This window comes from Schistocerca piceifrons, chromosome 2 (assembly GCF_021461385.2).
Source record: "Schistocerca piceifrons isolate TAMUIC-IGC-003096 chromosome 2, iqSchPice1.1, whole genome shotgun sequence".
NCBI classification, from domain to species: Eukaryota; Metazoa; Arthropoda; class Insecta; order Orthoptera; family Acrididae; genus Schistocerca; species Schistocerca piceifrons.
This window is the reverse complement of record NC_060139.1, coordinates 620,004,649-620,032,412: the sequence shown is the minus strand read 5'-3', so window position 1 is coordinate 620,032,412 and position 27,764 is coordinate 620,004,649. Positions and strand designations below refer to the sequence as shown.

The 27,764-nt window shown below is 40.7% G+C and overlaps 1 protein-coding gene across 3 annotated transcripts in view; it reads left to right on the top strand.

The window, feature by feature from the left end:
• The window catches only part of LOC124776340 (myosin-7B), a 299,944-nt gene that overhangs the window by 250,569 nt on the left and 21,611 nt on the right, over window positions 1-27,764 (top strand). For all 3 annotated transcript variants that reach the window (XM_047251286.1, XM_047251287.1, XM_047251288.1), the window contains one exon: window positions 2,064-2,255. In XM_047251286.1, the coding sequence (XP_047107242.1) occupies window positions 2,064-2,255 (192 nt within the window). The remainder of the gene's footprint in view (window positions 1-2,063; window positions 2,256-27,764) is intronic.

The window sequence follows — 27,764 nt, the reverse complement described above, 5'->3', positions numbered from 1 at the left end:
GTATGCTGAAAAAATGACAGTTCCACTCTCTGCCACCAGGCGAAAATATGGCGCTCCAAACAGTCATAACGTGAAAAAAATTGTCATTTTTTCGTCTATTTCACGGTCCGTCTGAAGACTCCTTTTTCTGAGTAACGGAAAGGAGTACCAAGTTCTGATTTATGACACTCACTAAAGTCTAAGACACCTTGGTGGGGTAAAACATTTAAACTTTTAAATCAGTGCAGTCAAAAGATGCGGTCGTTTATGCCACATGTTTTGATACTCGCAGAATCACTCATCAACTTCCCGGTGATCTAGAATCACGAGATTTGGCAAGAAACAATGTTTCACAGTACAAGTAAAGGTATAAAATAAAAAATTGTTACATTTTAATTATATTACATAAAAAATATGTTTTTACCATTGGAATTTATACTGCATTCATCATCGGTCAAAAGCATGACAGAAAAACACTACTTCATTCAAACATTAACTGTTAGTTGTAGTCATGTTTTAGTAAGTAAACAAAATACTTCGTTAAATATAGAAACTGAATCCCAGGTCGCTTCTTTTGTATGTACGGGCTAGTCTCAGGACCTATTGTACATATTTCGAAACGATCTTGGAATTTCCAGGATTAATATCTTCTACATCTACATCCATACTCCGCAAGCCACCTGACGTTGTGTGGCGGCGGGTACCTTGAGTACCTCTATTGTTTCTCCCTTCTGTTCCAGTCTCGTATTGTTCGTGGAAAGAAAGATTGTCGCTATGCCCCTGTGTGGGCTCCAATCTCTCTGATTTTATCCTCGTGGTCTCTTCGCGAAATATACGTAGGAGGGAGCAATATACTGCTTGACTCCTCAGTGAAGGTATGTTCTCGAAACTTCAACAAAAGCCCGTACCGATCTACTGAGCGTCTCTCTTGCAGAGTCTTCCACTGGAGTTTATCTGTCATCTCTGCAACACTTTCGAGATTACTAAATGATTCTGTAACGAAGCGCGCTGCTCTCCATTGGATCTTCTCTATCTCTTCTATCAACCCTGTCTGGTACGGATCCCACACCGGTGAGCAGTATTCAAGCAGTGGGTGGACAAATGTACTGTAACCTACTTCCTTTGTTTTCGGACTGCATTTCCTTAGGATTTCTCCAATGAATCTGTCTGGCATCTGCTTTACCGACGATTAATTTTATATGGTCATTCCATTTTAAATCACTCCTAATGCCTACTTCCAGATAATTTATGGAATTAACTGCTTCCAGTTACTGACCTGCTATATTGTAGCTAAATGATAAAGGATCCTTCTTTCTGTGTATTCGCAGCACATTACACTTGTCTACATTGAGATTCAATTGCCATTCCCTGCACCATGCGCCAATTCGTTGCAGATCCTTCTGCATTTCAGTATAATTTTCCATTGTTACAACCTCTAGATATACTACAGCATCATCCGCAGAAAGCCTCAGTGAACTTCCGACGTTATCCACAAGATCATTTATTTTGAATAGCAATGGTCCTACAACACTCCCCTGCGACACAACTGCAATCTTTGTCCCTGCCACCCGTTATAAACGTTTGATTCTCTCAGCCTGTATCTGGTAAATTAAAATCTCCACCCAGAACTATAACATGGTCAGGAAATCTACTCGAAATATTTTCCAAATTTTCCTTCAGGTGTTCTGCCACAACAGCTGCTGAGCCAGGGGGCCTGTCTATTCCGACAGGAAAAAGTCGTTGAGATTCTCGATTCCCGGGTTGGAAGAACTGTCTGTATACATGATTAAGTTTGTATGGAACCCTCAGTTCGTGAGTCCTAATCACATTTTTTTCAGCAATGGTACAAGATCCTATTGACTACCAATCAGGATTTATATGCAATGATCTCCAGAAAGACACTGACAGACTTCGATGTCAAAGGTGGCCTTGCTCTATGTAGAAGTCCATAAATTATCTTGTCCAGCTCTAGTGAGTACGTTAGGAAGATGCACCAGGTGACGCAGTAGCAGAGAGTAGCAGTTACTGCTGCCTGGGTGACAACAGTTTGACAGGGGGGCTCTGAACAGCGTGCTACTGTGCAGGTGGTGCGCGCCGTGTCCGAAGGCAACCAGGCGGCTGAGACGCTCTTCTCGGGCGTGACGGCCAGCTACGAGCAGCTGCGTTCCGAAGTGCAGGCGCTCGCCAAGGTGGAGAGGGTGCTCATTCAGACGGCCGACAACGTGCTCGACACCAAGCGCCGCATTGAGTACGGCGTCCATCAGATCCTGCTGCAGGTGGGTGCTCCGCTCCCAGACCTACCTCCCCCTTACCTTACGTTACCTTACCTTTACTCATCCGTTTAACCTAACATATCTCACCTGGACTCTTTATTCTGAAGCTTTACATGAATCACACCTTACCTCACCTTAACCTCCACCTAACCAGACCTCTGTTTTTTCAACACTTCGTTTTGTTGCATGTCATACAAAATACCCTACCGATATTGAGTGCCTGTGTTATTCCGAATTACGCTGCAAAATTTCTTCGGACATGCACACTGCGGTGACTACAGCCGTTATGAAATACAATGAATGTATTCGCAGTTGCAAATAAGGACAACCTTCATCTGTATAATGCATTGAGGACGATGAAAATTTGTGCCAGACCGGACTCGAACCCGGGTTTCCCCTTTTATCGAGAATTGTCGCCTCACCTTTTGGTTATCGGAGCACGACGCATGGCCGTGAGCCTCGCCCAGATAACCAACTGGTAGCGCGACCGCTCTCGATAAGCGGGAAATCCGGGTTCGAGTCCTCAATCCCTTATACAGCTGACGGTTGTCCATATACGCAATTGCGAATACATTTCTTGTAAAATATCCTAAGTGCTCGTACAGTTCTACAGAGATGTCCCAAATTATTGTAATGTTTCCTTTACTTCACGTCTATGGTCACAAATTTCGTGTCATCAGACTACCGGTTTCGGTCTATAATGACCATCTTCAGATCTGCAGAAAAACTTGGGAAAAACACAAATACACTAGCAGTTTGTCTACAGCTTAAAACAATAAAATAGACCACAATGAGAAGTATTATTGATATATATGTGCATGTGTGCGCTTTAAATATGAAGAGGCATACCTGTTTTATAAAAACATTTCCTAACGCGCTGGAACCATAGTGTCATCGTCAAATTCTAAACACAAAATCAGCCCCAGCATCGTCAAATATATTTATAAATAATAGTATATACAATAGTCATCTTGTCAGCAACACTACTGTTCGAAACAAACTGCCGTACAGTAGCCACAAAATGTTTGTGTTGCAAGTTCGCCAGATGTCGTTAGCGTAGGCGTACACACATTCTTGAATGATTAATTGTCCAGTAGTTGTGACCATAAACGTCAGGTAAAGGAAATGTGTTCTATATTCGGGTCAATGTTCAATTCGCGACCATGTCACAGCTTGTGAAAATATTGTAATGTTTATGCTGGGCTGAAAGGTGCTCAAAGTTGCTGAAGATGTGTTCATTCGGTTTCAAAGGCCTAAAGGCGTTAAGTTAGGAGACGTCCATTAAATACGTTAGCTCAAAATGGGGGTACGGAAGGGGAGATGTGCCCGGCAAACTCTCACCAAACTTCATTTAAATGTGTGGCACGGGGAGGGGGGGGGGGGGGGCAGCAATGATCATCTCACATCAACTTTTTCATTCAGAGAATATACATTACTAAAATGGTTAAAATTTTGTTTCATAAAATTAATCCCAAGCGTAGAAAATATTAAGCGCCCGCAATCTTTATGGCCACTCTGTACTGGATTGAGGGCCTTATACATGTTCGTCCCCAGGATACCCCGATTTGAAACAAGTGCCGCACAAGTGGCAGATTTAATTCGAGGACTTCTCTGCCGTGCCACTCTAAAACTCTACGTCCCAGTCAGTAAGTCAGTCGCGATATTCTTGTAACACATATAAATTCGATATTACTGCATTCGACATCAATTTGTATCAAAACTTTTAGAAGCGTACGTTAAGCGGCAAGCCGACAAGTTGAATAACACGTGTTAGCAGAAATTTAATTGTTTGTGGTAGGAAGCTATGCTGAAGCTCATTGACAGAATTCTCGTACTGGTCGTGTAAATCAGGAAACTGAAAAGTCACGTACACACAGCGATCAAAGGAAGGTACAAACAAGGTTCAGTGACATTTGATGTATGTAATACGCTAGTAAATGGACAGTTTTTTAGAGACCATTCAAATGGTTAACACTATTTACACAGAGCCTTTTTGCCTGTCTGTCTCTGGCTGTCTGTCTGTCCGTCCGAATACTACTCTTGATTGGCACGTTTATAAGAATAACGTTTTATTAAAGGTTTTAATCAATATTTAAAATAAATAAGAAAATTTCATTTTTACATATTTTTAAGCAACTGCTGTGTTATTCTCACGTGGGGGTGGAGCGAGGAGGGTGTTGGGGGGGGGGGGGGGGGAGGGGTGTCCTACCACACCTAACCAAATCTCACCAAAAGGAGAGGCGCGGTCCAAATTTTAAAGAACACCTCTCAAGTAATTAATGGACTTCACCCTATTTGTACGTTTAGTGAGAGCAGATGCCTAGGCTAAGATCGTGCTGTGAGCCCTACCAGAGGAAATTTTGCGACAACTAAATGCAAAAATAGCATTTTAAAGAAATTGTCGAATTTTTGCGGTGCGGGGCTCTTTTTGGCGCGTGCTAGAGTCTCGCATTACCGAGTAAGCGAGACGGGGAGAGCACAGCCGAAATGGATGTGATACCCGCACCAGGTCTAGTGGCTCGGGATAGGAAACATGAACGGAGGCTTGGTAATGTTTGACTGCAAAGAGGTGGCTACAAACAGCACAGATTCCCCATTCGTAGCGCTTCTAACTGTAATCACGAATTGTGAGGAAGCAGCTGCATTAAAAATATATATTTCCGTTGGTTTTAAATGAAAACCGCAAGTCTACTGGGTAGGTGTCGTGCATAAACTGCTCAACATTTTTGGGTTTTCAGTCGTGAACAACTCGTTTGAAGAAAACTAGTTGTAAGAAATCCCACACTGACACAGCTCCTTCAGGTCTACCGGCAATAACGATCTACTGGCAGTAACGAGAAATAGTATTAAAGCAAAATGTGCTACAAAGAGAGGTAAAGATATGAGAGCTTTTAATGCCGTTTTAGGTGAAGGCTTCAAAGAACTGGGCCAAGAGTTTATAGATCTACAGTAGCGACAATAAGTATTTTCGCCGCAAGGGTGTGCGCCGTGCGCTTTCCTGCCTATCCAGCCCGTCTTGGCTGGCTGTGCAATGGCAAGCATCCATACAAACACTTGCATCAGGATTCAGCGTAGTGGCGGTAAGTACAACACTGACAGTGCTGTTGTAGTCCATCCAAACGTATTTTGACACTGTGGTTTATTGTCGGGAAACAAATGGCTACGCCAGTATTCCGCCGAATCTGTGAGATGAATTCGAACGAAGGCTAAGGAACGAAAATTCCCCAGCCACGACCAGCTGTAGCAATTTTTGGTTAAAGACCGTAGAAAATCCCCCTGCGTCATTTGGCTGCTCGCTATGACTCCGTATCGTAGCGCTAAGCGGTTGTAATTAAAGCGAAAGGTTACGCAATCATGCACTAATGGCTGTGTATACCAATTTGACTTCCGCAAGTCTTGTAAGATGTAATATGACTTTGACAATCTACTGTAATTTTGTGAAATTATTGTGATGTCGCCAGTTATGGAACACAGTGGTCCTTGTTTTGTGATGTTAGCGCAATTGCGCTGTAAATCAAGCTACATAACAGTTGTAAAGATTTTCCGCTGAGTAAGGTGTTTTTCTTATGAAAATGTGTTTTTCAAAATATTTTTTGTCTCTACTGCAGGTGGGCATTATGGAGGAGTTAGAGTTTCAGATGTGATGCCACGTCCCTCTGGTATAAGTAGGCATGAAACGGGCTCATATTATTCGAAACAGCACGGTGCCTTCTGTCATTACGGAAGTTTTGAAAACGGCATCTGCTGCGATAGTTGGAGCTTACAAGTCTATACAACTCATTAGGTAGCAACGAAAGGAAGCAAACCCACAACATTCTGCAGGGCCACCTCAAGCAAGATTGGGAGTATATTCGTTTATGTGGTATTAGACAAGTATGCCGACCTCCATTGAAAATAAAGGACTTAATGCGTCCAGTGAAAGACGGCCTGGATTCGAGTGTACCTGCTGTCCTGAGTGTTGATTGTCAATGGACAGCCCACAATCAAAATAGATGGCACACCAAGAACAGAAATATTGAGATTCCAGCGATAGCAGAACAGCCTCACAGAAGAGCACAAGATAAACTTTGAGGAAACGAAAGTCCTCTCCCAGGTATCGACTTGTGTACTGTGTAGCAAACTGGGGACCTAGAAACGACGGAGAGGCTTCGTCCCGCCGTAGGCCTCAGTGGTTCACAACCCCATAATAGGCCACAGCAGTCAACCCACCCCACTGCCGCCCCATGCCGAACCCACCAGGGTTATTGTGCGGTTCGGCCTCCAGTGGACCCGCCCCAGGAACGTCTCATACCAGACGAGTGTAACCCCAAATGTTCGCGTGGAAGAGTAATTATGGTGTACGCGTACGTGGAGACAGTGTTTGCGCAGCAATCACCGACCGACTTAGTGTAACTCAGGGGAACCAGCCCGCATTCGCCGAGGTAGATGGAAAACCGCCTTAAAAACCATCCACAGGCTGGCCGGCACACCGGACCTCGACACAAATCCGCCGGGCGGACCCGTGCCGGGGACCGGCATGCCTTCCCGCTCGGGAAGCAGTGCGTTAGACCGCGCGGCTAGCCGGGCGCGTTAGGTATCGACTTACTAGCATTCCGTAATTTACATCTAGACCAATACTCTGCAAGCCACCTGACGGTATTTGGTGGAGGATATTCCTGTTATCACTAACTTATCCCCCCTTCCCTGTTCCACATGTGAATGGCGCGTCGGAAGAACGATTGTCGCTAAGTCTCTGTTTTAACTTCAATTTCTCGAGTTTTCTCATCGTGGTTATTTCATGAGATGTATGTGGAAGTAATCAATAGACTGGTGAACAGTAGTCAGGAATCGGTCAAACAAGTTCCTTGTAAGCCGTTTCTTTCGTTTATGAGTTAAATTTTCTTAAGATTCTTCCTATGACTCTCAGTCTAGCATCTGTTTTTCCTACTATTTGTTTTATGTGATCATTCCACTTAAAGTCGTTCTCGGTAGCTACTCCTAGATATTTTACGGTAGCTACTGTTTCCGGCGATTTTACGTTGATAGTAGAGTTTCTTTTTCTACAAATGCGCCATATGTTAAATTTATTTACTTTCAGGGACAACTGCCAGAATAATAATAGGACCGATTGAAATTAAAATGTGCAATAACAACTTTAACAGAGATGGAGGTTTTAAACTGAATTTTACCTGGAGACCAGCCGTTAAAAGAGATAGTCTTTAGAGAAATACACTCAAAATCGTAGCTTTTAAGGGGAGAGGTGATGCTGGGGTTGGTCTCAGTTCCCCCTCCGTTCTTCAGTTGGGACCCGGTGAATGGGGGAGGGCTCTCTGCCACATTGCCTATATCCTGTATTTGCCCATACAGATCCTACCCTACAGGCGACGTCACACAGCCAATAGAAATTCGAATTCCTGGCGGCGTCACCCAACCAATAAGAAGCTTGAACGCTTCGCTCCCAGCAGACATTCATCTTCTGACGAAAAAGATGGTGGTGATCTTTGAAAGCTCGAGTTTTGCCTCCTATCTGACGCAGTCTCAACTACGAGAAGATTTTATATAAGGATGCCATCATCGTGAAAAACTTCGTTGTTATTAAATTCCTTGATTAAATTTGCATCATTCTGCTAATGAAAGCGATGTCAGGCGTTTGTTGAATTAATCCACATTCATGTCCATAACCGTAGAGAGCATTTGGTCAGTAATAGGTACCTACGTAACATTCCGACACGTGACATAGTGATATGGATACAAGAGTTATCAGAAAACTGGTCGTGCCTCTCGGGTAGGGTTTATATTGTGTGCAGTCCTTTCGCCAAAAACGTAGATAATGTCAATAACAGTCTTGACATCTTCACGTGGCTGTACGGGATGCACAAAGGTTCCCCATAACATAGAAGAAGTCGTCCAGCACGTCTTGCAGTACTGCTAACCATTGCTGGACAGACACCTTCTAGAGGTCAGCAATGGTTCTTTGATAGACCATGCCTCTTCAATCGAATGTAGATCCTAGAGCTTGCTAGGCCCTCAAGACGCGTGTTTCTCACGTTCATCTACTCGTCCTCAAAACACACTGCATGGGGGCTTAATTAAATATGATTGAAAATATTTTTAGTTTTTAGTAGCTGTAACTCCGATTACGCTGTGTCTCGTAATCGGTTGGCCCTGACTAGTATTATTACGCTATCTGACTGCAAAGAACAACAACAAAGAATGAAATGAAATTTTTCGTAAACACAGTTAATTAATTAAGTCCCCAGCAACTATAAAACCTACTAAACCAAAGCACAAGTATAACTGTTCTGTATGTGGGAGTGTGACTCAACGCACATCTGGCACGGTTCTTCTTCAACAAGACAAGAATTTTTAAATACCAATTTTACTGACGTGATAAAAGAAAATTACAAATACTACAATTGCGTAAGGAAAGCAGAATTAAACTCTAATACAAGAACACACGCCAGATGCTTGTTGACTGAACCTGTAATGACGCATTATTTAGGATACTGAAATAAAAAGAAACGGAGTTTATTACCTCATTTATATTGATGAAAATCACTCTAATCCTTACATTGTATGTCACACCGACTCTCTACTATCACATTTCAACCAGAACTCTCCAATATCACATCTCAGCAAGCACTGCCTAATAGCACATCTCAACAAACACTCTCTGCTACAACATCTCAGCACAAACTACCCCGAGTCCTCGACAGGCACTGACTGCTACGAGTTCTTAACAGGCACTGACTGCTACGAGTTCTTTCCAAGCACTGTGTAGGCGGCTTAATAATACTCTTTGGCGCAATCTCTGGCGCAGTGGCTCATTGTAGCCACCTTTCATATGCCCCTCCTCCACAGGCCAGAATTAGATGGTATTTTTGCCAGCATTGGTGGTGAAAATACCACCAAATTCGTCCACAAAAATACAGACAAAAATAAAAGATAATATTAATACCTAAATATCACATAATTAGTTAAAATTTTGGCTTTGCACTGACCTTTCAATAACCTAATATATAAAATACAGTAGGCAATACAACTTCTTTTCATACATGTGACTTTACATAAGAGTTCACACAATACACAAAAAATCAGTTTATGCAAATGTTCACATAAAATGCTTTCAATGATTAGTTTATACAAAAAAAAGACACAGGTGACATCTTTTCAGTAGAAGCAGTCCATCAGTGGCACCCAGTAAAGTTTAGCAGGTACACCCAGCAACAAGTCACATTAGTTCAGTAGAAGCAATCCATCAGAGGCACCCAGCAATGTTGAGTAGGTGCAGACAGCAACAAGTGACTTCATTTCAGTAGAAACAGTTCATCAGTTGCACCCAGCAATGTTGAGCAGGTGCAGACACCAACAAGTGACATCATTTCAGTAGAAGCAGTCCATCAGTTGCACCCAGCAATGTTGAGCAGGTGCAGACACCAACAAGTGACATCATTTCAGTAGAAGCAGTTCCATCTGTTGCACCCTGCAATGTTGAGCAGGTGCAGACACCAACAAGTGACATCATTTCAGTAGAAGCAGTCCATCAGTTGCACCCTGCAATGTTGAGCAGGTGCAGACACCGACAAGTGACATCATTTCAGTAGAAGCAGTCCATCAGTTGCACCCTGCAATGTTGAGCAGGTGCAGACACCAACAAGTGACATCATTTCAGTAGAAGCAGTCCATCAGTTGCACCCAGCAATGTTGAGCAGGTGCAGACACCAACAAGTGACATCATTTCAGTAGAAGCAGTTCCATCTGTGGCACCCAGTAAAGTTGAGCAGGTGCAGACACCTACAAGTGACATCATTTCAGTAGAAGCAGTCCATCAGTTGCACCCAGCAATGTTGAGCAAGTGCAGACACCAACAAGTGACATCATTTCAGTAGAAGCAGTGCATCAGTTGAACCCAGCAATGTTGAGCAGGTGCAGACACCGACAAGTGACATCATTTCAGTAGAAGCATTTCCATCTGTGGCACCCAGTAAAGTTGAAGAGGTACACACAGCAACAAGTCACATTAGTTCAGTAGAAGCAGTCCATCAGTGGCACCCAGCAATGTTGAGTAGGTGCAGACAGCAACAAGTGACTTCATTTCAGTAGAAGCAGTCCATCAGTTGCACCCTGCAATGCAGGTGCAGACACCGACAAGTGACATCATTTCAGTAGAAGCATTTCCATATGTGGCACCCAGTAAAGTTGAAGAGGTACACACAGCAACAAGTCACATTAGTTCAGTAGAAGCAGTCCATCAGTGGCACCCAGCAATGTTGAGTAGGTGCAGACAGCAACAAGTGACTTCATTTCCATACAAGTAGTCCATCAGTTGCACCTAGCAATGATGAGCAGGTCCAGAGAGCAGTCCATGATATTCACTATCACCGATCACACTGTTCATCAGAGTATATAAGCACAAATTAAACATGTCCTAGTGGCACCAATCATGTAGAAAAAGTACAAGTAACAGTCCATAATATTCACTATCCCTGATCACACAGTTCATCAGCAGAAATTAATCATTCCTAAGTGTCACACATTATGTTGAAAAAGTGCAGGTAACGGTTCACAATATTTACCTTCACTAATCAGACAGTTCAGGCATGAACAATAGTTTGAATGCACATACAAATGCTTTTACACTAAACATACAAATCATAACAAACACACAAATGATGTCAGATAATTGTCATATTAACTATTACAAATACTCAAATATCAGTAAACCTATAATATTTATGGGTGTCAGTGCAAGCCACTACAAACAAATAAAATAATATTTACGAGATAGGTGGGTAGGATTAGTAAAGGAAAACACACAAAACACACTCACTCATCTTTCATCCACATTAAGTACTACTGTGTAATTGAATAGTGTTAACTGTGTAAATGCAATTCTGCCAAAATCTGATGTTCATCATGTGTATCAAGTAGTAGTGGCAGCAATGTATAACAGTCAATAATAGTTAGTCAACGTCATAGTCATCATGTCAAGACCAATGTTTGCCAAGCCAGATCAAATGTACTGTTGTTGAACAACTGTCAGTGAGCCAAGATATGCAAATACTTCCTCTCTTCAAAAAAAAGTATATACTGCTTAGTGATTTAACAAAGTGTATGTATAGACTATCTTCCTTCTACTTTAGTGTTCTAGTCTGCTATCTTCATCCTCCTTGTTCCATAAGACCAACAAAAAAATATGCATCTCACTTACTTTACCTCTTATCCACCAAAACTCCAATAATAATCAACTTCACACAATCTCAATAATACCTCAATAATACCTCTTCAATACGTCGATACATATAAACCTTATTGCCAATATATGCTCCTTACTTACTTTACCTCTTATCCACCAAAACTCCAATAATCATCAACTTCACACAATCTCAATAATACCTCTTCAATGCGTCGATACATATAAACCTTATTACCAATATCATTTCACTTTCATAACAACTCTTTCCTCTAGTCAGTCTCCTCGAACAAGTACAGATAAAATCCTAGTGCAAACTTCAGTTCATCATCCCATACAATCCGAAGACACATTGTCAACACACAACCTCTGTGTGATCCATCTGACCCAAATCTTCTACTCATTATGAATTATAAACAAAATAAATGCATACATGACCTCTAACAGACTTAGTTCGAATAACTCTCAGTAATTAAGTACGATTACGGAATGTGAATGATCATAATATTTCACAGTGTGTACACCACTTCAAGAATTATGGCAAAAGCAAACATGTGGAGTATTTCTTGTGTCAAGTGTCACTTCCTATTTCAATTGCTCGCGAAAAATGCAGTGTAATAATTGTTAATGGTCTAAACCTAGTAATGGTATGTCATGTCGTTAGCTTCCTTCCTATTAGCATAAAATTATACAGCTGCCATAAAACCTCCAGCTCATGTGACCTCAACGAAGTTCTTTGTACCAATGTCGTTCGTCGAATTATAGCAGTTCATTTTCTTATCTTAAAAATATAAGGCACTGAGCGTAAGCAAAACAAGCAATAGCGAATAAATATACCAGTAGAGAACAGAATGCAACAAGTGTACGCAGCACAATTCTTACAACGAGGCTCTGCCAAGCGAACAATCTATAATTAATACAATAGTGTGACCTAAACTCTATGTTCATACACAGTATATCAGCATTTCTATACACCAAATCAAAGAGTAGTTATGACAACAAACAGAAATGTATAAATATGCACTCCATACGCATAGCAGCAAACAGGTCATTAGCATCATATCAGCATAAGCAAATAAATGTTCATATGTCATCCTAATAAGTAAACATGAAGGCGCAAGCAGATAAATCACAAAGTATAACTTACATACCTAACCACAACAGCACAATTAATCAGGTGACAATTATAATTTAAATAAATAAGCACAGCAGGCACATAATTAAAAAAAATATGACATCAGTGAAAAAGCAGTGCAGCCAAGCGATGCATAATATACACAAGTTACAACTCAGTTCATTAATAATCATTGTCAAAATCAGTTAACGTACGCAAGCACGTTGCTTCACAAGTAATTTCATAGAACATGAAATTTAGCACAAAGTATGAATCACGTAATCGCGAGCAGCAAACTGCATCTAAAGTACGTACCTAAGTGGAAATATGTTACCTGAAAAATAAACTCAATTAATAGTTACCTTTTTAGTTTATTAGTTTCTTCTTGGAAATTACATTCTTCCTGAAAATTTCTCGATAGCAAGTCGTCTTAACGTCGGACACGCACAGAATTTACCTGAAGTTCTTAAATATTTTATAGAACCGTATCCTGAAAAATACTGAATGTTAATAACATAATTCATCAAGTCACTATAGCTGTATACTGAATTTAGTCGGAGAAATTAAACTGTGTATTTGTTTACGGCTGTCAGTGCATTCACACTGAGCGCTCAATCAGCTGTAGGCGCGTGACGTAGGAAGCAATTGTTCGCGGTCAACGACTGCTTTGTGCGGCGCGCAGACTTGACTGTTGCTTTGAGTATGTGCCGCCGCCAAAACACAGCGCGGTATCCTTGTACTCTCCGCATGTTTACATGTAGCTATGAGTTTCTCTAAAGTATGTCATTCCACAATTTTTTTTAAAAGTATATCATTCCACAAAAATTTTTACGTTAGATATATGATGTATTCCTTTAGAGCGTCGAGATTTAAGAGTTTCTACTTCGACAGAATAATTTTACGAATTCTATATGGACCGTTATAAAGGAGAAAAAATTTGCGACACAAGCCTTTTCCTTTGTGCGACAAACGATGAGACTTAATTAACACTTTTTGACCAACTGACAAGATTTTTGAACGACCAGGACGCTTAGCTGATTTCTCTCTTCTAGCAGCCGCAGATGCAATATTTTGCAGAGCCAGGTTGACAACTTCAGAATGCCGCAGTTTCCGTGAAGGCGGAAAAGGAACGATTTCAGATATGCGATTTGTCGGAGCTTTGTTTTTTAATATCAGTAATGGCGGTAAAGAAGTTGAATCATTAGGGAGTTCATTCAGAATGTTTTGAAAAATATGAAGATACTGATCCCAAGTTCTGTGATTCTGATGACAATAAAGTCGACACAATTTATTGATTTCCTTCATCCATCTCTCTGAAGCGTTAGATTGAGGGTGAAAAAGTGAAATGAAAATTGGTGTAATTTTACGACGCTGTAGAGTATGAAGCCAAATTTTAGAACGAAATTGTGATCCATTATCTGATATAACCTTATCAACATGACCAACTTCTTTAAGAAAATGTTTGATAAAAGCGTTAGATACTGAATGAGCTCTTGCTTTGCGTAAAGGTGTAAAACACACATATTTTGATGTCAACTCCACTGCTACGAAAATGTACGCAAAACCATTAGTAGAACGAACCACTGGACCGAACAAATCGACTGCAGCCATCTCCTTTAATTTCGCTGGAATGATAGGAAACAACGGTGCTCTGTGAGAAACTGTTGGCGGCTTAGCCTTTTGACATAATTTGCATTTGGCCAGAACAAATCGAATACGTTTTTCCATATTACTGAAGTAATTTATGAAAGCATTTTCTGGGACCAAAGTGTGCATAACTGAAATGCGTATACCAAATCAGCTTATTAACCCACTCATCAGGAATACATACTAACCAGAGTTGTCGACCGATTTTCGTTTAAAAAGAATGTCATTGCGGACTAAATAATGCTGTCTAATCGCTACACTTTCCTTTCTCCTCCACTTCTCCTTAATGTCCTTCCAGATTGGATCCTTATTTTGCTCCTTAGCGATGTCCTGGAGCGAAGACGAAATAAAGTTCTCAAACGCAACACCTTGAATATACATCAAACAATAATTGTTTTCCTTGCAGTCCTATTCAGCACTTTGTTTCAAACCCACAGGTGCACGTGATAAAGCATCAGCAACAATATTTGAAGAACCCTGTATGTAAACAATACTAAAGCCAAACTCCTGTAGGTACAACGCCCATCGTGACAATCTGCCGTGAGTTAATTTTGTTGACATAAGAAATTCCAGAGCTCGATGATCGGTATAAACCTTAGTATGCCTGCCAAACAAAAATGTCCGAAATTTTGTGAAAGCCCAAACAACAGCCAAAGCTTCAAGTTCCGTAATCGAATAATTCTTTTCTGATTTAGAAAGAACACGACTTCCAAATGCAATAGTCTTCTGTACTACAACGCCGTTTTCTTCTATCTCTTGAAATAAATGTGCACCTAGGCCCTTGTATGATGAGTCCGTCGCCAAACAAAAATCTTTAGATAAATCCGGATGTGAAAGAAGTGGAGCAGCAACTAAAGCATCACGAAGCTGTTCAAATTCTGACTGAGCTTCCTCATCCCAACACCAATTAGATTTCTTTCCAGATAGTTCACATAAACGAGGTGTGGCCAAATCGTCCAATTTAACAAAGCGTCTAAGAAAATTACATACACCAAGAAAACTACGAACATCACGTTTTGTAGTAGGAACAGCATAATTTCGAATAGCGTATAATTTTTTTTTTTTGATCTGGAAGAATACCTTCTGTACAAATAATGTGACCGAGAAATTTCACCTGTGAACGACCAAATTCAGATTTTTCTAAGTTTACTGTAGTGCCAACTCTTGCAAAAATACGTAATAATGAATCCAAAATTTTGTTGTGCTCACTCCAAGAACGTTTAGCAATAAGAATATCGGCAACATATGAAGTAATATTGTCACGAAGATAAACAGGTAAAATTTCATTTAAGCTACGAATGAATGCTGCTGAAGATACAGTAAGTCCAAACGGTAATTTCCGAAACTGGTAACAGTTACCAAAGGCTAAAAAGGCCGTGTATTTTCTACAATCAGGGTGGAGTTCTATTTGCCAAAAACTTGCGCGCATATCAATCGTGGATAAGACTTTAATTCCATGGAAATGTTGAAGAAGTTCATCTAAATTTTGTGGGCGGTCAGTTTCAGGAATGATGATATTATTTATCTGTCTGGAATCCAGAACCAAACGAATTGACCCATCCTTTTTAAGAACAACGTGTAATGGACTGGTATAAGGACTGACTGCAGGCTCAATAATGCCCTGATCTAACATGTACTGAAGTTCATTCTTAACCTTGTCTCTGTAAGCCAAAGGAATAGCGTACGTTTTCCCCCGAAATGGTGTATGTTCTTTTACTTTAAATAAATATTGTAGGCCTTGTATAGTTCCTGTATGATGACTAAATACCGTAGCATGTGAAGTCAAAATGTGGTGCAGCTCTTCTCTTGCAACGTCATCTGGCACTTCAGCTTTCATTAATTAATTCTTCGCTATTAATTATATCATCCATCGTGTCTCTGTATCTATTGTCATTGTCATGAATAAACACACTGTCGTCATAATGCTCAACGAAAACATCAGAAGTAAGAAACCTTAAACATTTTGTATCTGATTCAGATCTTCCTAACACTCGAAAAATTTCAAACATATCGGCATTCCGGCAACAGTGAAATTCACACCTCCTTCTTTAAAGTTCAAAATTGCCTTATGTGCGTTAAGAAACTCCATACCTAATATAATTTGTGTACTGAGTAATGGAACAATAATAAAATCAGCAGAAAATTCGTATCCTTGACAAATGAAATTTAAATTGGTCTGTTGTTTGACCTCCACACTTTTTCCAGAAATCGCTCCTCGAATTGTAGTTTTAGAAATAGGCAACACAGGACAGGCAATAGTTCTTTCACATATACGAAAAACTGATTCACTAATGACATTCAATGGGCTCCCAGAATCTAAAACTGCAGTGAACTTATTCTTACCCACACATACTTCAATAACAGGATGTAAAAACGCGTCTACATTATTTTCCTTTTCGTCTAGCAAAATGTCTCTCATGTCTTCCAGGCGTACGTAGTGTAAAGTCGTAGTGTCATTACTTTCTGAACCGTCTACATTGCTGCCAGAAGCCGAAGCTACAAGTCATTGTCGATTGTTTGCGTCACGTCTTTGAGTATTCGTGTCATTTCGCGGATCAATTTCTACGATTTGCACTTGTCTCTCTGAAGTTCTGTCACGTGGAGGATGCCAATTAGGTCCTTCCTGTCTGTTAGATGCAAATTCTTGGCTGTGTCTGTTATTAAAATTTCTGTTTTCCTGTCTATCTGCATAACTACTTCTTGTGTAATTTCGACTGTCACTTCTGAAATTATTGTTGTATCTACTACCCTGGTTATTTCTGTAGTAAGAATTTCTATTACTGTATGAATAATTTCTGTCCTGATGATACCGATTACTGTTTCCGTATGATTGATCATTCCGGTACGAATTACCGCTATTATAATTGTCTGTGTAATTTCTGTTAGAACGTCTCTTATTGTCATAGGGCTGGTATCTATTGTCCTGTCTGTTACGTCTGTCATTCTCAACATTACCCATATAACGCCCGTTCCGATCACTATCCCTTTTCTCTGAAAATCTATTGTAATTACTGTTACTGAAAAAATTACAGGAAGTCCCATCGTCGTTGTCATACTCGAGTTCTTGTAGCAAGGTCTTAAAAGTCTCAATGTCGTCTTTACATCTTCCGGCTAAAGCAATTTGTCTTATGGATTGTGGCAGCTTAGTTAAACAAATGCGAATTAATTCAGTCGGGCTATAAGGGTTGGACAGGAACTGATTCTTTCGAATCATGTCTTCAAAGTACTCTGCCGGCGTGCGGAACTCAGACTGTTTAAAATTACGCTGCATAATCAGACTATGTTTGACTCTGTCTTGTGTGTTTTCGGACCAATATGCCGATAGAAATGCATGATAAAAATCATTTAGATTATTACAATCTCTAATGAGTGCGCGCATCCGCGTCGCCGGTTCGTTTTCTAAATATCCACACATAAATTCCAGTTTGTGACTTAGTGGCCAATTTGGTGGAAGTGCGTACATAAATTGATCTAACCATGCACATGGATGTATGTCATTCTTAGAATTGCGGGAGATCTTAAATTTCCGAACAGTCAAAAAGTGTTTATAGTCAAAGTTTTCGCCTCGTGGCGACAAAGACCTACCGCGTCTGTCCCAGTCCCAATGACGATTATTGTTAAATTCGCGCGCCTGGCGCTCTCTTGTCTCATCCCGTAAATGAAACAGATTATTTTCTTCAAACCCCTCTGATATCTGTGATTCTAAATTTCTTTTGCTGTCTTTTCCTACAATTTCGCCTTCGATCTGTTTGACTTGCTTTCGTAATGCCTCAACTTCCCTTTTAACGCGTTCATTAAATTTTCCCTGATTTTCAACATGCTTATTTATGTTCTGGTACTATTCGGTTTCTGCAAATGGTAATGGAGCTGTATCATCCGAATCTCTGTCCCCATGTAAACTAAGATTTGTCAATTTATCTGAAATTTCCTCAATTCTTTCCGATAAGTCACCTAATTGTTCTTTCTGTTTATTTACGTCTTCCGTAAGTGTCGTGACTCGGGTTTCAGTATTGACACATTTGGTAGTTAACTGTTCATATTGTTGTGTTAGATTATTTAATCTGTCATTTGGTACGGATTCTTCGATTCTCTCAAATATTTCTTCCTTATCTTTTGCACGTTGTAAATTTAACTCTGAAAATTTCTGTACTATCACGCGAGCTCTTTCTTCCTGTTCTCTATCCTGTTCCCTTTGTCTGATTTCTACTGCAATTAATCTATTATTGTGAGCATTCAAAATTGGTTGCACTTCTTCTCTGATTTCTTTCTTTAATTCATCTTTCATGTTTTTGAAACATGTCCCTATTCGTGAGTCTAACCGTGTTTCCATTGTTCCCATCTCAGTTTTAATTGTCCCTATCTCTGTTTTTAATTCAGATCCTAACTGTGATCCCAATGAGTCTAACCGTGCTTCCATTGTTCCCATATCAGTTTTAATTGTTCCCATCTCAGTTTTAATTGTTCCTATCTCAGTTTTAATTGTTCCTATCTCTGTTTTAAATTCAGATCGTAACTGTGATCCCACATTTAATATAGCACTCATCAACTGCTCCATGGTAACTGTTTCAAAATTCTTTTCACCCCTAACATTTCCCACGAAACCACTTTCCTTCGTCATAGCTGCAAAGCTATCTGAGTTCGATACTATTCCAGATTCTTCTGTCGTTAATCTCGGATCCTCAAAATTTTTTGATTGTGAAAAATTTTGAAATGGTTCCGGACTATTTTCCCGACTTATTACATTGTTTTCCACTTCATTATCCATCATACTGTTTTCCTCTGTTGGCGAGTTCGCCATGTTAACAATTTCGTCATTCTCACTATTCATCATTTTCGCCTTTTTCCTCGACCGCGTAATCATTTACAAAACATAAAAAAATTCGTCACTGTACGAAAATTACACACAATGACTCTCTATCTCCAACAATCCCATTTACATGAAATGTTTCCCTCAAACACGATTAAACGAACAATTGAAATAATTGCACTAAATTGTCAAACGCGTATACAAGACAACAAATCAAATTCTGAGAAAAAATTCCATTAGAAGAATGACAATTACCAAATCTACACATGCAAAATAGACTACAATTACTAAACTACAAATTACTACAACAATACTACTGTCTACTATTTTTACAATCAGAAGATTCCAAGGGACGATCCGAAGCAGCGGTCGCCACGTGCATGGGGGCTTAATTAAATATGATTGAACATATTTTTAGTTTTTAGTAGCTGTAACTCCGATTACGCTGTGTCTCGTAATCGGTTGGCCCTGACTAGTATTATTACGCTATCTGACTGCAAAGAACAACAACGAAGAATGAAATGAAATTTTTCGTAAACACAGGTAATTAATTAAGTCCCCAGCAACTATAAAACCTACTAAACCAAAGCACAAGTATAACTGTTCTGTATGTGGGAGTGTGACTCAACGCACATCTGGCACGGTTCTTCTTCAACAAGACAAGAATTTTTAAATACCAATTTTACTGACGTGATAAAAGAAAATTACAAATACTACAATTGCGTAAGGAAAGCAGAATGAAACTCTAATACAAGAACACACGCCAGATGCTTGTTGACTGAACCTGTAATGACGCATTATTTAGGATACTGAAATAAAAAGAAACGGAGTTTATTACCTCATTTATATTGATGAAAATCACTCTAATCCTTACATTATATGTCACACTGACTCTCTACTATCACATTTCAACCAGAACTCTCCAATATCACATCTCAGCAAGCACTGCCTAATAGCACATCTCAACAAACACTCTCTGCTACAACATCTCACCACAAACTACCCCGAGTCCTCGACAGGCACTGACTGCTACGAGTTCTTTCCAAGCACTGTGTAGGCGGCTTAATAATACTCTTTGGCGCAATCTCTGGCGCAGTGGCTCAGTGTAGCCACCTTTCAACACGCGCGCGCGCACACACACACACACACACACACACACACACACAGAGAGAGAGAGAGAGAGAGAGAGAGAGAGAGAGAGAAAGAGTGTCAATAAAGCAACACAGTGTGGTGGGCATTAGCAAGAGTCAGATGGAGACCAGTTCCACTTGCATCATGTAAAGAGAATACATACTGTTGTGAGAGACCATTCCCAAAAATTGCATCTGTCACAGTACTCCTAGGGAACTTCTACGTGTTCCTAACATGATACACCCGTAGATGAGAACAGCTGCAACCAAATCGGCCTTTTTACCCAAAAGACTTTCTGTCTTGTGACGTGTCCTTTGAGAGCCGCAGATGAACAGACTGATATAGTCACTCTCCCAGTTGCACTGCGGCTCGCCGCAGTACTGTACTCTACCGTATTCACCCAGAATTCAATGACAGATTGCTAGAAAACAAATTTTCCCTGCCACATGACGCCTTTTAGTGAGGGGAAGTCACTTAACTAGTAGCCTAGCATACACATCAACCACTCGAAGCGGGTAATAGACTGTTTGAATGGATGTTTACGACTCAGAGGCTGCCACGAAGATATTGGCAGAGGAGAGGAGGAAATGGACAGAGATGATGGAGTAATACAGCAAAAGCAACAGGAAATACTACATGGGATAGTGGCGGGAAACAGGAAAGTTGTGAATGACAATCTCACTATTCCGGATGTAAATGTTAAGAAGAAATTGAAAGTCATGTGGAAAGATCACTTCAAATCAGTTTTAAATCTAGATTGGATAGGTGAGGAGGAGAGGCCCAATGAGGAGATAAGTAACGACAAGGAAAAGAAGTAGAATCAGCACTGTGCAGTATGAAAGGAGGAAAGGCACCAAGTATAAACGAGGTGTCAGCAGAAATAGTAACAAATAGCTGGCGCTATAGGGTGGCGCTAGTGGACCTTTTCCTTAGTGATCCAAGTTGACTGTGACGGAAAAAGAGTATAACTACTATTTAATCTGCTTATATCAATAAATACATTTGATTTTAGTAATAAAACTCTACATTCATACAGCGCAAAATTGAAACTTTTTAAAAACTTGATACAGTTTTTCCAAAATATTTATTAAGTAGCAATAATAAATTTGAAAAGTTGTCCTATTCTAAGCTGTTTTTTATATTGCTAAAGAATTGCTTAATTTTAAGAATGGTTTTAAATGGTTGCTGCTCTAGCTGATCCTTGAAGCGTCAGATGTTAACCGACTAAACGATTGTTTATTAAGTGTCCAATATAGGTAAACAGATGTGCTATTGTGTACTGTATTTGTACCATGTAACAAGCATCCGTCAGCAATATGTAAAGGGTGATTATAATTAAAGTTAAACTCTCAGAACGCTGTAGAAATAACACCACTGGTCAGAATGACGTGAAATTGCAACGGAATATTATCGGAGAAGGGGGAAAACGTATGGCAGAAGAAAAATAAATAGTTACAAAATGTAGCGATAGATGGCGCTGTAAGCATCATAATTTAATGGTGGTCGACTGCAAATGACAAATGAATCGTACAACAATGCCTAAAGTGAACGTTTGACGTTAAACAAACTGTACTACTCAGTGTGCATTGGTGTACAGGTGTGTTACTGTTAGTTCCGTAAGCCCATCCACCACGGAAAGGTCATACAACATCGGATGGGAAAAATCTGTTTTTAATTGTACTGAGGCCAAAAACCGCATAAAAAGCATAAATAAAAATCAAATTGGGTTATTAATTTCCGTGTGACTGGCGCAAAACATGTTCAGTAGGCTGTCCACCGTTTTTTGCAATAAGTTGAAATCGAGAAACAGCATGTTCCACAACTGATTGAAGTGTTTCCGCGGTCACGTTCAGAATGTGTTGTGCAATGCGTGCCTTCAATGCATCTAAGTTTGCAGTCAGAACACTGAACGCAACAGCTTTCAGATAGTCCCACGGCCAGAAGTCACACTGATTAAGATCAGGTGATCGGGACGGCCAGGCTGTAGGGAAATAGCGGCTGATAACTCTAGCATTTCCGAAATGGCGCTTCAGCAGCTGCTTAACTGGATTTGCAACGTGCGGAGGTGCGTCATCTTGCATAAAAATGATTCCATTCACACATACACGCTGTTGAAGAGCCGGATTGACGTGGTTGCGCAAAAGACACTCATAGCGCTTATCAGTGATGCTACAGGTAATGGGACCGGAAGCACCTGTCTCTTCGAAAAAATATGGCCCTATGATAAATAAGCCCGTAAACCCGCACCACACAGTGGCCTTTTCAGGATGAAGTGATACTGTTTGATTTGCTTGTGGACTTTCCGTTACCCATATTCGACAGTTCTGTGTATTGACATATCCTGTCAGATGGAAGTGGGCTTTGTCTGCCCACAAAACCTTCCACAGTTAATCATTGTCCACTTCCATGCGAGCAAGAAATTCTAAAGCAAAGGTCTCTCTTGCTGGCAGGTCAATAGGAAGCAACTCGTGCAAAAAAAATGCTAAAATGTGTGTGAAATCTTATGGGACTGGACTGTTAAGGTCATCAGTCCCTAAGCTTACACACTACTTAACCTAAATTATCCTAAGGACAAACACACACACACACACATGCCCGAGGGAGGACTCGAACCTCCGCCGGGACCAGCCGCACAGTCCATGACTGCAGCGCCTAGACCGCTCGGCAATTTTGAATAGGTAGCAAAGAAGGATGTTTCGTGGGATTTTTCGCACCGTAATCACGGATATGTCCAATGTTCGGGCAATTTTCCACGCACTACCTCTTTTGCACACCACTACTCGCCTCTTCCTCCATTGCTGTGGCCACTATTTCCACTGACATCGAATCAATTTGTTTCCCCCCTCTACCAGGTTGCACACCAAAAGAAACTGTGTTTTCAAATTCCCGAATCATTTTCTCCAGACCCACGGCAGTCATCGGACCAACGCCTTTTTTCAACCCCTTCAGTGTCCGGAACTTCTGCTGAGTGACGTGTGCACAGTCATCATTCTTGTAATACAGCTTTACAAACAGAGCGCGATCCTGCATTGAGACAGTCATGGCAAACGCCGGAGACGCGTAAGGAGGAAAAGCCGCGTACCCTGTAACCTCCCCCTCACTTATCGACCTTAATGACAGTGAAAAATTAAACCGCGTCCACCTAATGCAAATTTGGGAAAAGCAATCGTCACCGAAGTTAATTTGTCGGTAAAGAGGGAGGAAAGGGTTACATCTAAATGAAAGGAAAAATGCAAATGAAATTGGTAAAAATTAATTTTGAGAAGAGGGTAAAATTAATAAAGAAAGTAAATGTGCGGTCGTTACGTTAACAATTAACTGGCGTTAATTTGATATTTGAGTTTTGGGGGAAATTACGGTCGCCAGTCCTATGGACAACTACTATAATAACTGAAAAAGAAAGGTTATTGAGCCGGCCCGGGTGGCCGAGCGGTTCTAGGCGCTAGAGCCTGGAACCGCGCGACCGCTACGGTCGCAGGTTTGAATCCTGCCTCGGGCATGGATGTGTGTGATGTCCTTAGGTTAGTTAGGTTTAAGTAGTTCTAAGTTCTAGGGGACTGATGACCTCAGACGTTAAGTCCCATAGTGCTCAGAGCCATTTGAACCAACCAAAGGTTATTGAACATATAATTAGCACTAAAAGCGTGGGAACTGAAGGTTGACACATGTTGTGTGAAAACTGGATGTTTGTCAGAAGTAATAAATTTCGCTACACTCTGACTTAATTTAGCAAAAGAATTAATAAAACCGGAAAATTGAAAGTTAATTTAGTGACTGAAATTAATAGTGAGCTTTGTTTCTGAAGCACTACGAAATTCAGTAAAATAAGGTTGGTCTTGGGCTACCTCAACAATCATTTCAAAAGCTACTTGAATCTACGCAATTTAGAAATAAGAGATTTAACTTTGAACTTGAATTAAATGATTCTGAACAATTAACAATAGTAAAATTTAGTACATACCAAGCTGAGCTGCAGTCACAGGTAAGCTAAAATATGGTAACAAAACTCGCACTCTTAATTTGTGCTTGTGTAATCTAAATATTGTAGCCAGCTATGAATACCTTAACTGAACTTTGAAATTAAAGCAGTGAAATCGAATGATATTACTTTAATGCTGGCGTTTGAATTTCAACGACACTCGGGTTCATTCCGGAAAAGGAAGAGACCATGCTTGGTAATCCAATTGGGACAATGAGCAACAAAGGTTCATGCTAAGTTGCTGTAATTATGTGAGGCAAATGGAACAATTTTAAAAGCTGAGGTCTGCCATACAGTTCTAAAACTTTACGTGCTTCCAGTCTTCCTTGTTGGTTGATTGAAGGTTTGAAGTCGTCGGTCGAGGAGGTGGCGACAGTCACTCATTGTCGGCCGTCACTGTTGCAGAAGCTGGATGTTGGCGCGCCTTCTTCTCGACACGGTCACCAGGCGAAACGGGCTCTTGATGAGCGCCAGCTAATGCTTCCCGTCCGCGACACCGTGTCAGAAACTATCTTAGTAAGTCGAGCGCAATTACATGCTGCCAAACCCCGAAAGCGCGGCAACTCGCGGGAGCGTCACACAACACACCTGCTCCACTGCCCTACTCCAGCCAGACTCTCTCTGCCCGCGCTCCATACGGCAGAGTTAACACTACCAAAGATCCTAAACACTTTGGTTCTCCACACGACCTATCGATGTAATCGTTCGATAGCATAGCTTTCCCTAGGCAAGACCCAGCGTAAAATTACAAATAATATTTACAAAACAAACCAATTATACATCGACATAAATGCATAAATATATATATACAAATAGTAAAACAATTACAATATATAAAGACACAGAAATGTCATATCTTCAAGTAACAAAATAAGGAAAAAATTTATAGTACAATAGATGGAAATAGGAGGATATGCATTTCCAGCTTTACAACCCGGCGTGTTTATAGCAATATCAATGGATCGTGCGCATGACAGGTGTTTTCATTTACGTATTCTGACACATACAGCGCCATCTATTGATCAATTTTCGCACTATATTTTTTCTTCTGGCATACGTTTTCCCTCTTCTCCAATAACATTCCGTTGCAATTTGACGTCATTCTGACCAGTGGTGTTATTTCTACAGTGTTTTGAAAGTTTAACTTTAATTATAGTCATCCTCTATATAGACATGGCCTTTTGGACAAGGTGCTGTGAGTTTTTAAATATTTTACCGATGACAAACGTTTATAATGTGCTGAGTTTATCCTCTTGAATCTTGTGCATGAGGTTCAGCGTAAAATGAACATGTTTTGCAACAAAAAATGTTTAAAACTTGAAGAAGACAACTAAGACTGTTGAAACCGATTGTCTTGAATAAAAAATATTTTGTGCGATCATGGCTTTTGAATGGTTTTTAACAATTAAAACAGATCGCCCTTCAATGCTCTCAGAATGAGAAAATTCAATCAAGATTATCTAACTCAACATGGGAAAGCATATGCTTGCCACAACCTGGAGCCTCATTGCTTAATGAGGGTATACTCTACTGTCAATGAGCAGTTCAGTATTCAGCAGTACATACTATGCTTCACGCATGGTGTAGATGTTGTATTCTCTGTAGAGCTGTACCATGGGAAGCAAGGAGAGGATGTTGGTTGGTGGCCGGTATCCTCGTTCCATAACACAAACTGCATGCAATTAATAACTGGGTTCTTTATTCATAAAAAAGAGAGTTTCCATGTGCTGTGGTACAAGCTCTCTTCTGTATAGACCACGTAGCCTCAATACTGTTGAAGTAGGAGCCCGCTGTGTTCACTATAAGTTTGCTATGTGCTGCCTGTCTGTGTGCTAGAGGCCAAGTCTGCGGCTCCGTCTCGGTGACACGCTGGAATTCATACAGCATACAGCCTCGAATTAACTGAACTAACTGGAACGAACTAACTGACTAACTCGAACGAACTGGCCCTTCGGTCCACAGCGGCTATCTTAAATACTGGCGGCGGAGATGACGTTGGCATCGCATTTCCAGCGAGTCTTGTCGTTGGCCTCTGTCGACACTCTCGTAACCTCTATGCCACATGGCGTGCTGGCGCCAGCGTACACCAGCACAATAGAGCCATAAATAGAGGCAGAATGGCACCTACCGTTCTATGTAGTATCAGGCACTGTCTGCAGACACCAACATACCTGCGTCTGTTGCTACGTGACTCCATTACAAACTGTTTCTCGCAGACAGATGGGTCGAACACCACTATGTGCACATAGCTCTTTTTTCTTTGCACACATTATGACTACTACTTCATACACTAGAATCCCGGGCACCTATCATGACTGGCGGGGAAGAACCGCCACTTCTTGCCTTTCCAACTGGCCGCTATATCGCTGTATCCCAAACCAGGACAAATATCTCGCTCGAATCTTTGACATAATGCTTATGAAAGTTATGAAGGGTGTAGGTATGATAATGTCAACCATGGCACATATGCCCCCCCCCCCCCCCCACACACACACACACACGCCTCAATTCCTGATCATGACTTCTTTACTTACTGGATTGGTGCCTGGGTTAATCTGCGAGAGGTGACCAGGGATCCCCCTTACTTTTTGCAGACCTGACAAAGTTAAAAAAATCGGTTTTATAAAAGTTTAGAAAGACATAAGGTTTTTAGTAATTTTATCAGCTAAAGATCTGTTTTTTTTTCAAACACCTTATCTCCAACCTATCAGAGGGAGTATTATAGGACAAACGTTACAGGTCCACCGCGATAGCCATCTGGCGATAGGAGACAGCAGTTCTAAACTGCCTTGAATCCGCGCGTGCACATTTTACTGTCCTTATTGACATCTGTGGCCAGCACGTACCTTCAGGTGCTCATATTGGTGCTTTTACTTGTTTTTCAGCGAGTAAACTTTCATAAGTGCAGTATTTAAAGAAAAGCAACATTTTTTGCCGGTAGACTTTCTTCTACACAAGCTGTTTGCAAAAAAACATTCTTAGCACCAATACTGATTACTTCGTATTCCAGAAATGGAATGAACCAAACAAGTGTTAAGCGTCCTATGGCTGTCGAAAATAGGTGTCTGATCCTCACGACCCTCTTTATCACAACAAGGCATGCTGGCAGTCGTTTATTTCTGAGTAAACGTAAATAAACTTTACATGTGTGATTTTCAATTTGTATAGGTAGCGCCTTAATAGACGAAAGTTCACGTTTGATTTGATTGCATGCCAGGAGGGAGAAAGTGGCAGTAGTTGGTGAGAGAGTTCCTTCATACAATGAATAAACGAATGGGTTAATTCTTACTTCCGACTAGTTGAAATTGCCTCCTACATTACTGTGTCACTTCAGCAAATTCCTTCCTGTATCATCAACAAGCCACGTCCATTCTCACGAAATTCAGAAATTCCTGTGGATCTTTGGGCATGAGTTCCATCATTAATAGGGAATATGTGCTCCTGCTTTCGTCGCTTCTTTCCAGCCAGCGGCGAGCTCAATAACGTCTGGCTCTTCACCGTCGTCGCCTTCTAATCCTGTGGGTTATAGAAAAAATCATATGGCCCTGATCACTATGGGACTTAACGTCTGAGATCATCAATCCCCCGGACTTAAAACCACTTAAATCTAACTAACCTAAAGACATCACACACATCCGTGTCAGAGGCACGATTCGAACCTG